This window comes from Aptenodytes patagonicus, chromosome 8, assembly GCF_965638725.1.
Source record: "Aptenodytes patagonicus chromosome 8, bAptPat1.pri.cur, whole genome shotgun sequence".
Classification (NCBI taxonomy): Eukaryota; Metazoa; Chordata; class Aves; order Sphenisciformes; family Spheniscidae; genus Aptenodytes; species Aptenodytes patagonicus.
Window position 1 is genome coordinate 4996620 of NC_134956.1, and position 12700 is coordinate 5009319.

At 63.8% G+C, this 12700-nt stretch overlaps 1 protein-coding gene and 1 pseudogene across 1 annotated transcript; both read left to right on the plus strand.

Moving 5' to 3' along the window:
* The first annotated feature begins 1752 nt into the window (after positions 1-1752).
* Positions 1753-5588, plus strand: LOC143164320 (E3 ubiquitin-protein ligase PHF7-like). Its single transcript, XM_076346786.1, has 10 exons — positions 1753-1820; positions 1969-2093; positions 2420-2511; positions 2601-2702; positions 2983-3107; positions 3237-3506; positions 3724-3837; positions 3990-4108; positions 4293-4607; positions 5497-5588. Exons 1-10 carry the CDS (start codon positions 1753-1755, stop codon positions 5586-5588), a joined length of 1422 nt encoding a protein of 473 aa, XP_076202901.1.
* A 2953-nt stretch (positions 5589-8541) lies between these two features.
* Positions 8542-12235, plus strand: LOC143164321 (E3 ubiquitin-protein ligase PHF7-like; annotated as a pseudogene).
* Positions 12236-12700: the final 465 nt, after the last annotated feature.

Consider the following 12700-nt stretch of genomic DNA (forward strand, 5'->3'; position numbering starts at 1 on the left):
CTTTTCTGCCAACGAAGAGGCAATGAGGAAGGAAAGGAGGTATAGGGGGTCCAAAAGAGAACTTGGGTGGCAGCACTTTGTCCTTCTATTCTTGACTGCTGTGACTGGGAAGACGTGAGGTCTAGACATGGCCAGAAGAGGCAGTGCTCTTCAGGGGGATTGCGATGGGAGCTCCGAGGCACTCCCGAGCAACGGAGCTCCAACGGAGCTGGTCAAAGAGCTGTGGTCGTGCACAGCCTCGCTCTGAACCGAGGTGCTTGTTCCCTGGCACCGTTCACCTCTGTCGGCATCTAGCTAACGGAGCTCTGCAATGCCCTGGCGTCGGAAGGCCGAGCGAAATCTCAGAAAGCCTGGTGAGAAGGAAACCCTGAGCACCAGAGTTTGTCTTGGGAGGTGGCTGGTAGAAGAGGATGGCTGAGGACACGCTAAAAGCAGGAGCTGAAGGAGGCAGCCTGGGAAGCCTCTGGTCACTCTCAGCAGCGTCAGCCAGCGAGTATTGCAGACGGGCTTCTTGGGGTTTCCGGTTTCTGTCTCGGTCCCGAGTTGCATGTCGGACCTGGATGCCTGGATTCTCCGATACTGGATTTCGCATTCCTTTTGTCCTACTCTGGTCGTGCCTGAGACACCGTCTGGGTTTTGTCCTGGTGTCGCAGGTGAATTATTCAGAGAAGTCATCCTTGTGGGGTTAACTAAAAGGGGTTTATTAATGATTAAGCGATGATCAGATGGTAATTAATCGATGGTTGAATGAAAATCAAATGGCAATCAAATGGTGCATAAGCAATAATTGAATCATTTAGGTTGGAAAAGACCCTTAAGATCATCGAGTCCAAGCGTTAACCTGACACTGCCAAGTCCACCACTAAACCATGTCCCTGAGCGCCACGTCTACACGTCTTTTAAATGCCTCCAGGGGTGGTGACTCAACCACTTCCCTGGGCAGCCTGTGCCAATGCTTGACAACCCTCGGCGCATCGATCCAGCCTGTCCAGATCCCTCTCTGTCGAGCCTGTCCACCCTCAAACAGATCAACACTCCCACCCACCGCCTCCGAAGCTGCCCCACAGCCACTTGCGGTTTCCTACCCCGCCAAGGAAAGGCTCACGCTGACTCTGAAAGGCAGCTTATTGCCATGGAAAAAGGCCATTTCCGCCGTGACTCCCCAGCTCGCGGTCCCGCTGCCTTTTGCTCTGGAGGCAGCACATCACCAAAGCCCTAAGGAGTTCAGGGGAAAGATGTTGGGCCACCTGCGACATTTAGGGGCCGTCCTGAGGTCCTGTGCTGTGCCCCGGCCACCCACCGCGTCTGAGCGGGTGGCATGTGTGAGCCCAGGCCAGGCTCAAAGGTCCCTTCTGTCCCCTGTACCGGGGAGCCCAGAACCGGAGGCAGTACTGCAGATGCAGCCTTACCGGTGCGGCGCAGAGGGGAAGGATCACCTTCCCCCACCTGCTGGCAGCGCTCCCCGTGCCGGGGCCAGGAGCAGAGATTTCCCTCGGCCAGGGCTGGAGCCCTGGAGTCGCGCTGCCTGAACAGCGCCTTTCGGCCAACAGTGCCACCCTCGACGGCTGCCCCGGGGGACCTGGCATTTGACTCTGCACTTGCTGCAGGAGCAGCCGCCCCGGTTGCATGGGTGCCGAGGGCTCGGGCCCCCGCCTCGGCACTTCACACCCACCCCTGTGAGGCGGTGGCCGAGGGCGTCCCTGCCCGTATTTGGGGCGCACGCAGGCCAGCGGTGCTGATGTCACAGCGGCCATGGTGACCCGCGGGGCCAAGCCCACAAAAAGGAACGCCGGGCTCAGGCCGTGCGTCAGTGCGACCTGGTGAGGTGAGGAGAGGGCAGGGGAGGGACGGGCCTTGCGCGGGGCTGCCGAGGGAGGAGGGGGGCCCCACACCTCGGGGCTCTGGGCCTGGGCTGCAAGCTCGCCCGCGCCTCGCTTCTCCCTCAGCCGCGTCCTGCTTCTCCCTCAGGGTCAGCAGAGGAGCAGTTGGAGGAGACACCCCGGCGCTGCTGGGACAGGGACTCTCCAAACGCTCACCGTTGACGTGCGCCATGTCCGCCAGGAAGCGGAAGGCCCCCGACTCGATGGAGCAGGGTGAGAGCAAAGTATCCCTCCCGCAGCCTGGCAGAGGGGTTGGCGGGGCGGTCAGCGTGGGGCCGAGAGCGGTGGCAGGGGGAGGCAGGAGCTCCCCAGCCGCCCCCGGGGCAGGGCCGCTCCTTTCCTCAGTGAGCGGGGCCCAGGCTGGGCAGTGGGCACCTGCTGGGACACCCGTGCCCGCAGTGCCCCCTTCCTCTCCAAGGCCTCCAGCCCTGCCCATCAGCCAGCTAGGCAGGGACAGAGCAGGGGCAATCCCTCAGGGACGCTTCCCCCGGCCCCGCAGAGGTGCTCATTCCCGGTGGCATTTGCTCTCTCCCCTCCAGCATGCCTGCTGTGTCGCCGGGCAGAGGCCGACCCGGATATCTGCGGGCGCAAACTGGAGAAGCAAGGGCTCTGTGCCCATGAGTTTTGCCTGGTGAGTTTCTCCGGGGCTCCCTCCAGCTTTCCGACAGGCTGTCCCTGCCACGCTCTCCTCATGAGCTCCTCGTCTTTTCTCTTCTGCAGTTTTTGGCCAACGAGCTTTTTCAGCAACAGGATGAGGAAGTAGGACTCATGGGATTTCTCCCTGAGGACATTCAACGTACAATCGAGCGGGCAGCGCAGAAGGTGAGGACCTGACAAGAACAGGGAGATTTGTGCCAGGAGAGGTTTGCGGGAGCTTAGCCCAGACCCCGAGAAAGAAATCCCAGCCCTTCCAAGCAGCTCTGGGACAAAAGTCTTGCTCCCAGCAGCTCCACAGCGGCTCCAGCACAGGAGCCTCATCCGCCAGGCGGATCTGCGGGGTGTGACCCCGTAGCGGCCACATCCTGCGCCCTGCCCGGAGGCGTGGGGCTGGCTGTGGAGGCCCTGAGGCTGCTGCTGATGGGGGCTGCTGTGCTCTTTCCAGCGCTGCTTCGTCTGTGGCGAGAGCGGGGCCGCCATCACCTGCCGGGAGACGGGCTGTGACCGCAGCTTCCATCTCCCCTGTGCCATGGAGGGTGGATGCACCACCCAGTTCTTTGGGCTCTACAGGTAAGGACAGGCGGCCCTCGTGGGGGAGGCCGATCTGGGGCTCCTTCACACCTCCTCTCCCCTCCTCGCCGCCACCACGGAAGGACCCAGCGCTTCTCACCTCGCCCACCCCTTTCCTCTTCCCCCCAGGTCCTTCTGCTGGGAGCACCGCCCAGAGCAGGCAGTGGAGGCGGCTCCGGAGGAGAACACCACCTGCCTCATCTGCCTGGACCCTGTGGAGGACAGAAAGTCCTACAGCACCATGGTGTGCCCAGCGTGCAAACACGCCTGGTTCCACAGGGGCTGCATCCAGAATCAGGCTATCCACGTTGGCTTCTCCTGCTTCTGCTGCCCGCATTGTCAAAATGAATATCGATTTCTGATGGAAATGCTCACCATGGGGATTCGACTCCCCAGGAGGTTGGTTTTTTCCTTCCCAGCTCACAAGACAGGAGGGTGCAAGCGCTGTGCCGTGCCAGGGCCTGCCCCAGCAGTCCTGGCCCTCCACTGTCCCGTGAGTCTGGGCTTCAGCTTCACGGAGGATTTGGAAACAGGGCCGGGGGGGAAGAGCAGGGACGCCCTGCATCTGCCTTGTGCCGGGGCAGCAGGGGCTCATCAATTTTCCTTTCTCCATCAGACTGCCATCATGGGAGAACAGCCATGCATACGCGGCACTAAGCGAGAGGCACAGCCGCTGCGATGCCAGTGAGTGCCTTTGTCCAGGAGGCAGGGAGCAGGCAGAGGAAGACGGGTAAGTTGCCAAAGCTGCACCCTGGGGCTCTGCACGGGATCCCTGTCTCGCCAAGGGCTCGAAGCGCAAGGACTAAGAACAAGAACTCTGCCGGACAATCCCGTGCTGCGGTCACTTTGTCCTCAGAGCCATGAACCCGTTTGCTTCCCCAGGCCCTGGCACCTGCTCCTGTGCTGCTCCTGCGCTGCCGAGGGCACCCACAGACGCTGCTCCTGCTTGACGAACAGCACGGCCAGCTGGGAGTGCAACAGCTGTGCTGGCCTGGGCACCGGTAAGAGGCAAAGCACCCGGGTGCCCCTGGGCTGGGGCCAGGGGCCAGGCAAGGCCTGCCAGCGGGTGCCCAGGGTGGGCTTGGCAGAGCCCCTCTGCTCCAGGAGGGCTGGGGGCACCGCCCTGGCCTATCCTGCCCCGGGCCTGGGGGGCCGTGCCCTTGACCTTCCTGCTTCCCCTTACAGCCTCCAGTGCCAGCTCGGAGCTCGCCGGCCCCGGTACCACTAGCCAGTCAGGACTGGGGCCTTCCCACGGCTCCCCGGCACCCGACACCAGCAGCCCCAGCACCGCCAGCCAGGTGCCATCGGGGTCCTGCAGCTCCCCAGCACCGGAGACCAGCAGCCCCAGCACCGGTAGCCGTGCGGTATTAGGGCTGTCCCACGGCTCCCAAGTGCTCGAGGGCAGCAGCCGCTCCAGACCCCCTGGGCCTGAACGCATGCGAAGCCGCTCCCGCTGGCTGCGTCGGGCCCAAAAGCCCGACAGCCAGCCCAGAAGATGCCGTGAGAGCAGCCGTGTGCCAGCACCCAGTGCTGAGAGCAGCACCCCGAGCCAGGTGGTGCTGGGGCTGTCCCACGGCTCCCCAGCACCGGAGACCAGCAGCCCCAGCACCAGTAGCCGTGCGGTATTGCAGCCGTCCCACGGCTCCCAGGTGCTCGAGGGCAGCAGCCGCTCCAGACCCCCCGGGCCCGACCGCATGCAAAACCACTCCCGCTGGCTGCGTCGGGCCCAAAAGCCCGACAGCCAGCCCAGAAGACGGCGTGAGAGCAGCCGTGCACCAGCACCAAGTGCTGAGAGCAGCACCCCGAGCCAGGCGGCGCTGGGGCTGTCCCACGGCTCCCCGGCACCGGAGACCAGCAGCCCCAGCACCGGCAGCCAGGCGCCATCGGTGTCCTCCTGCGGCTCCCCAGCACCGGAGACCAGCAGCCCCAGCACCGGTAGCCGTGCGGTATTAGAGCCGTCCCACGGCTCCCCAGTGCTCGAGGGCAGCAGCCGTTCCAGCGCCCCTGGGCCTGTGCAGACGCGAAACCGCTCCCGGATGAACCGTCGGGCCCAAAATCCCTACAGCCGGCCCAGAAGATGCCGTGAGAGCAGCTGCGTAGCAGCACCAAGTGCTGAGAGCAGCACCCCGAGCCAGGCGGCGCTGGGGCTGTCCCACGGCTCCCCGGCACCGGAGACCAGCAGCCCCAGCACCGCCAGCCAGCTGCCATCGGGGTCCTCCTGCAGCTCCCCGGCACCGGAGACCAGCAGCCCCAGCACCGCCAGCCAGCTGCCATCGGGTTCCTCCTGCGGCTCCCCGCCACTTCAGGGCAGCAGCCGTTCCAGCGCCCCTGGGCCTGTGCGGACGCGAGACCGCTCCCGCTTGCAACGGCGGGCCCAAAATCCTTACAGCCGGCCCGGACGCCGCCACGGGACCAGCCGTGCGCCGTCCCCGAGTGCTGGCCCTGAACCCCCTCCACCGGCACAATAAAGTTGGCCGTTAATCTCGGCACTGGGAGGTTCCACGCTGATTTGTTGGCTTCCTCCGTCTCCTCCTCTCCCTTTCTGGAGGGGCAGCGTCAGGGGCTGGGCCCAGAGGGTTGTCTTCTTCCCGGGGCTTGGCAGCACCTTCCCCACACCTCCCTCCTTGCGGGCTGGCCTTGGCCGGCTGCCCAGCGCCATGGCCGTGTGCTTCGGGCCTCGCTGGCCTCCCAGCCTGCTCAGTTTCCCCGGGGCAAGTTCACACCCAGCCCCGGGACCGCGGGTCTCTGCCCCTGCCCCCGCCCCCGGGGAGGGTGGCCCGGCACGGCCCAGTCGGCACCGCCGCCTGTCTCCCGCCAATGTGGGCTGCGCCCACCCACCCGGCATGGCCCTCGCGGCTCGCCCCCCAAAATCACGCGCCCCGGCCCCGGCGACTTTTGACACGCTTCAACTCTGTTTCGTTCTGGACAAGGCTCTAACCAACTTCCTGTCCTCGTTGCCTAGGCTAGTGAGAATTGTGCCAAAGTGGCAAAGCTGCTCTTCTTTAAAAGTTCAGTTCGGTGTCACGTCTGTATTTGTGGCATGAAGATTTCTGTAGATTGTGTTTCTACAGTAGGCAAAGGGCGTTCCCCGTTCCCCAGTTCCGGGTCCTGTTCCCCAACGGGATTGCTGCTGTACCAACCGAAGGCTTCCCTCTTGCGGTATAAGCCAAGAAATCCTTTTTAAGAGGGATTGCAAACACCGGGTAAGGAATTTACTCCAGAGAGCTCAGGAGAGTCAGAGCAGTACCTCTTACTGAGGGCTTGAGTCCCGTCAGACGCCCTTTAGAGCAAAAAAATCACATGTGCTCTACGGGAGGGTAACAAGGGGCCTGGGAAATGTCAGCCACCCAAAAGGATTTCCCTCCTGTTGGAGACCAGCAAGTACCTTTCTAGCGCAGGAAGGAGAAAAGATTTGGTTGCAGAGTGACTGCTGAACAGCTCTGTGGAAGTTGGCGGAGAGCTAGAAGGCTGGATCAAAGAAGAATGGTGACCAAAGCGCAAAGGGAATCCCGTCGGGTGGCTGTACAGGTCTGAACAGCCCTCTGCTCTTCAGGCAAACCACAGGTGGTCTTACGGTGCGTGCCTGATAATAGGCCTTAATGCAGCATGACAGTCGATCCATTAAAGTAGGGAGCAGCTGTCCTCTCTGAGGAAGGCAGGGGAACCCGGGAGGCCTGATGGGCTTTTCTGCCAACGAAGAGGCAATCAGGAAGGAAAGGAGGTATAGGGGGTCCAAAAGAGAACTTGGGTGGCAGCACTTTGTCCTTCTATTCTTGACTGCTGTGACTGGGAAGACGTGAGGTCTAGACATGGCCAGAAGAGGCAGTGCTCTTCAGGGGGATTGCGATGGGAGCTCCGAGGCACTCCCGAGCAACGGAGCTCCAACGGAGCTGGTCAAAGAGCTGTGGTCGTGCACAGCCTCGCTCTGAACCGAGGTGCTTGTTCCCTGGCACCGTTCACCTCTGTCGGCATCTAGCTAACGGAGCTCTGCAATGCCCTGGCGTCGGAAGGCCGAGCGAAATCTCAGAAAGCCTGGTGAGAAGGAAACCCTGAGCACCAGAGTTTGTCTTGGGAGGTGGCTGGTAGAAGAGGATGGCTGAGGACACGCTAAAAGCAGGAGCTGAAGGAGGCAGCCTGGGAAGCCTCTGGTCACTCTCAGCAGCGTCAGCCAGCGAGTATTGCAGACGGGCTTCTTGGGGTTTCCGGTTTCTGTCTCGGTCCCGAGTTGCATGTCGGACCTGGATGCCTGGATTCTCCGATACTGGATTTCGCATTCCTTTTGTCCTACTCTGGTCGTGCCTGAGACACCGTCTGGGTTTTGTCCTGGTGTCGCAGGTGAATTATTCAGAGAAGTCATCCTTGTGGGGTTAACTAAAAGGGGTTTATTAATGATTAAGCGATGATCAGATGGTAATTAATCGATGGTTGAATGAAAGTCAAATGGCAATCAAATGGTGAATAAGCAATAATTGAATCATTTAGGTTGGAAAAGACCCTTAAGATCATCGAGTCCAAGCGTTAACCTGACACTGCCAAGTCCACCACTAAACCATGTCCCTAAGCGCCACGTCTACACGTCTTTTAAATGCCTCCAGGGGTGGTGACTCAACCACTTCCCTGGGCAGCCTGTGCCAATGCTTGACAACCCTCGGCGCATCGATCCAGCCTGTCCAGATCCCTCTCTGTCGAGCCTGTCCACCCTCAAACAGATCAACACTCCCACCCACCGCCTCCGAAGCTGCCCCACAGCCACTTGCGGTTTCCTACCCCGCCAAGGAAAGGCTCACGCTGACTCTGAAAGGCAGCTTATTGCCATGGAAAAAGGCCATTTCCGCCGTGACTCCCCAGCTCGCGGTCCCGCTGCCTTTTGCTCTGGAGGCAGCACATCACCAAAGCCCTAAGGAGTTCAGGGGAAAGATGTTGGGCCACCTGCGACATTTAGGGGCCGTCCTGAGGTCCTGTGCTGTGCCCCGGCCACCCACCGCGTCTGAGCGGGTGGCATGTGTGAGCCCAGGCCAGGCTCAAAGGTCCCTTCTGTCCCCTGTACCGGGGAGCCCAGAACCGGAGGCAGTACTGCAGATGCAGCCTTACCGGTGCGGCGCAGAGGGGAAGGATCACCTTCCCCCACCTGCTGGCAGCGCTCCCCGTGCCGGGGCCAGGAGCAGAGATTTCCCTCGGCCAGGGCTGGAGCCCTGGAGTCGCGCTGCCTGAAAAGCGCCTTTCGGCCAACAGTGCCACCCTCGACGGCTGCCCCGGGGGACCTGGCATTTGACTCTGCACTTGCTGCAGGAGCAGCCGCCCCGGTTGCATGGGTGCCGAGGGCTCGGGCCCCCGCCTCGGCACTTCACACCCACCCCTGTGAGGCGGTGGCCGAGGGCGTCCCTGCCCGTATTTGGGGCGCACGCAGGCCAGCGGTGCTGATGTCACAGCGGCCATGGTGACCCGCGGGGCCAAGCCCACAAAAAGGAACGCCGGGCTCAGGCCGTGCGTCAGTGCGACCTGGTGAGGTGAGGAGAGGGCAGGGGAGGGACGGGCCTTGCGCGGGGCTGCCGAGGGAGGAGGGGGGCCCCACACCTCGGGGCTCTGGGCCTGGGCTGCAAGCTCGCCCGCGCCTCGCTTCTCCCTCAGCCGCGTCCTGCTTCTCCCTCAGGGTCAGCAGAGGAGCAGTTGGAGGAGACACCCCGGCGCTGCTGGGACAGGGACTCTCCAAACGCTCACCGTTGACGTGCGCCATGTCCGCCAGGAAGCGGAAGGCCCCCGACTCGATGGAGCAGGGTGAGAGCAAAGTATCCCTCCCGCAGCCTGGCAGAGGGGTTGGCGGGGCGGTCAGCGTGGGGCCGAGAGCGGTGGCAGGGGGAGGCAGGAGCTCCCCAGCCGCCCCCGGGGCAGGGCCGCTCCTTTCCTCAGTGAGCGGGGCCCAGGCTGGGCAGTGGGCACCTGCTGGGACACCCGTGCCCGCAGTGCCCCCTTCCTCTCCAAGGCCTCCAGCCCTGCCCATCAGCCAGCTAGGCAGGGACAGAGCAGGCCCTTGGGGCAATCCCTCAGGGACGCTTCCCCCGGCCCCGCAGAGGTGCTCATTCCTGGTGGCATTTGCTCTCTCCCCTCCAGCATGCCTGCTGTGTCGCCGGGCAGAGGCCGACCCAGATATCTGCGGGCACAAACTGGAGAAGCAAGGGCTCTGTGTCCATGTGTTTTGCCTGGTGAGTTTCTCCGGGGCTCCCTCCAGCTTTCCGACAGGCTGTCCCTGCCACGCTCTCCTCATCAGCTCCTCGTCTTTTCTCTTCTGCAGTTTTTGGCCAACGAGCTTTTTCAGCAATGGGACAAGGAAGTAGGACTCATGGGATTTCTCCCTGAGGACATTCAACGTACAATCGAGCGGGCAGCACAGAAGGTGAGGACCTGACAAGAACAGGGAGATTTGTGCCAGGAGAGGTTTGCGGGAGCTTAGCCCAGACCCCGAGAAAGAAATCCCAGCCCTTCCAAGCAGCTCTGGGACAAAAGTCTCGCTCCCAGCAGCTCCACAGCGGCTCCAGCACAGGAGCCTCATCCGCCAGGCGGATCTGCGGGGTGTGACCCCGTAGCGGCCACATCCTGCGCCCTGCCCGGAGGCGTGGGGCTGGCTGTGGAGGCCCTGAGGCTGCCGCTGATGGGGGCTGCTGTGCTCTTTCCAGCGCTGCTTTGTCTGTGGCGAGAGCGGGGCCGCCATCACCTGCCGGGAGACGGGCTGTGACCGCAGCTTCCATCTCCCCTGTGCCGTGGAGGGTGGATGCATCACCCAGTTCCTTCCTCAGTACAGGTACCTCCCTCTCCCCTCCTCGCCGCCACCACGGAAGGACCCAGCGCTTCTCACCTCGCCCACCCCTTTCCTCTTCCCCCCAGGTCCTTCTGCTGGGAGCACCGCCCAGAGCAGGCAGTGGAGGCGGCTCCGGAGGAGAACACCACCTGCCTCATCTGCCTGGACCCTGTGGAGGACAGAAAGTCCTACAGCACCATGGTGTGCCCAGCGTGCAAACACGCCTGGTTCCACAGGGGCTGCATCCAGGTAGGAGCCGTTCCCTCGCCCCCGGGGCACAGCAGGCACTCAGCAGCACCAGGGCCTCACTCATGCTCCTTATGTTGCTCCTGCAGGGACAGGCTGTCTGCGCTGGCATTTCTCGTTTCCAGTGCCCCCTCTGTAGAGATAAGGATCTATTTCTCTTGGAAATGCTCGTCATGGGGATCCGGATCCCCTTCAGGTTGGTGTCCTTCTGCCTGGCTCACAAGACAGGAGGGTGCAAGCGCTGTGCCGTGCCAGGGCCTGCCCCAGCAGTCCTGGCCCTCCACTGTCCCGTGAGTCTGGGCTTCAGCTTCACGGAGGATTTGGAAACAGGGCCGGGGGGGAAGAGCAGGGACGCCCTGCATCTGCCTTGTGCCGGGGCAGCAGGGGCTCATCAATTTTCCTTTCTCCATCAGACTGCCATCATGGGAGAACAGCCATGCATACGCGGCACTAAGCGAGAGGCACAGCCGCTGCGATGCCAGTGAGTGCCTTTGTCCAGGAGGCAGGGAGCAGGCAGAGGAAGACGGGTAAGTTGCCAAAGCTGCACCCCGGGGCTCTGCACGGGATCCCTGTCTCGCCAAGGGCTCGAAGCGCAAGGACTAAGAACAAGAACTCTGCCGGACAATCCCGTGCTGCGGTCACTTTGTCCTCAGAGCCATGAACCCGTTTGCTTCCCCAGGCCCTGGCACCTGCTCCTGTGCTGCTCCTGCGCTGCCGAGGGCACCCACAGACGCTGCTCCTGCTTGACGAACAGCACGGCCAGCTGGGAGTGCAACAGCTGTGCTGGCCTGGGCACCGGTAAGAGGCAAAGCACCCGGGTGCCCCTGGGCTGGGGCCAGGGGCCAGGCAAGGCCTGCCAGCGGGTGCCCAGGGTGGGCTTGGCAGAGCCCCTCTGCTCCAGGAGGGCTGGGGGCACCGCCCTGGCCTATCCTGCCCCGGGCCTGGGGGGCCGTGCCCTTGACCTTCCTGCTTCCCCTTACAGCCTCCAGTGCCAGCTCGGAGATCGCCGGCCCCAGTACCGCTAGCCAGTCAGGACTGGGGCCTTCCCACGGCTCCCCAGCACCCGACACCAGCAGCCCCAGCACCGCCAGCCAGGCGGCATCAGGGCAGTCTCTCGGATCTCCGGCACTGGAGACCTGCAGCCCCAGCACCGGCAGCCAGGCAGCATCGGGGTCCTCCTGCAGCTCCCCAGCACCGGAGACCAGCAGCCCCAGCACCGGTAGCTGTGCGGTATTAGGGCCGTCCCACGGCTCCCAAGTGCTCGAGGGCAGCAGCCGCTCCAGCCCCCCTGGGCCCGACCGCATGCAAAACCGCTCCCGCTGGCTGCGTCGGGCCCAAAAGCCCTACAGCCGGCCCAGAAGACGGCGTGAGAGCAGCCGCGTGCCAGCGCCAAGTGCTGAGAGCAGCACCCCGAGCCAGGCGGCGCTGGGGCTGTCCCACGGCTCCCCAGCACCGGAGACCAGCAGCCCCAGCACCGGCAGCCAGGCGCCATCGGGGTCCTCCTGCGGCTCCCCAGCACCGGAGACCAGCAGCCCCAGCACCGGTAGCCGTGCGGTATTAGAGCCGTCCCACGGCTCCCCAGTGCTCGAGGGCAGCAGCCGTTCCAGCGCCCCTGGGCCTGTGCGGACGCGAAACCGCTCCCGGATGAACCGTCGGGCCCAAAATCCCTACAGCCGGCCCAGAAGATGCCGTGAGAGCAGCTGCGTAGCAGCACCAAGTGCTGAGAGCAGCACCACGAGCCAGGCGGCGCTGGGGCTGTCCCACGGCTCCCCGGCACCGGAGACCAGCAGCCCCAGCACCGCCAGCCAGCTGCCATCGGGGTCCTCCTGCAGCTCCCCGGCACCGGAGACCAGCAGCCCTAGCACCGCCAGCCAGCTGCCATCGGGTTCCTCCTGCGGCTCCCCGCCACTTCAGGGCAGCAGCCGTTCCAGCGCCCCTGGGCCTGTGCGGACGCGAGACCGCTCCCGCTTGCAACGGCGGGCCCAAAATCCTTACAGCCGGCCCGGACGCCGCCACGGGACCAGCCGTGCGCCGTCCCCGAGTGCTGGCCCTGAACCCCCTCCACCGGCACAATAAAGTTGGCCGTTAATCTCGGCACTGGGAGGTTCCACGCTGATTTGTTGGCTTCCTCCGTCTCCTCCTCTCCCTTTCTGGAGGGGCAGCGTCAGGGGCTGGGCCCAGAGGGTTGTCTTCTTCCCGGGGCTTGGCAGCACCTTCCCCACACCTCCCTCCTTGCGGGCTGGCCTTGGCCGGCTGCCCAGCGCCATGGCCGTGTGCTTCGGGCCTCGCTGGCCTCCCAGCCTGCTCAGTTTCCCCGGGGCAAGTTCACACCCAGCCCCGGGACCGCGGGTCTCTGCCCCTGCCCCCGCCCCCGGGGAGGGTGGCCCGGCACGGCCCAGTCGGCACCGCCGCCTGTCTCCCGCCAATGTGGGCTGCGCCCACCCACCCGGCATGGCCCTCGCGGCTCGCCCCCCAAAATCACGCGCCCCGGCCCCGGCGACTTTTGACACGCTTCAACTCTGTTTCGTTCTGGACAAGGCTCTAACCAACTTCC

What these genes read in the sequence shown, in the direction of transcription:
- LOC143164320 (XM_076346786.1), top strand. Translation starts at nt 1,753, where the DNA reads ATGGTGACCCGCGGGGCCAAGCCCACAAAAAGGAACGCCGGGCTCAGG. An exon ending in CAGTTCTTTGGGCTCTACAG is followed by an intron (nt 3,108 to 3,236) that starts GTAAGGACAGGC and finishes TCTTCCCCCCAG; the next exon opens with GTCCTTCTGCTGGGAGCACC. An exon ending in GGGATTCGACTCCCCAGGAG is followed by an intron (nt 3,507 to 3,723) that starts GTTGGTTTTTTC and finishes TTTCTCCATCAG; the next exon opens with ACTGCCATCATGGGAGAACA.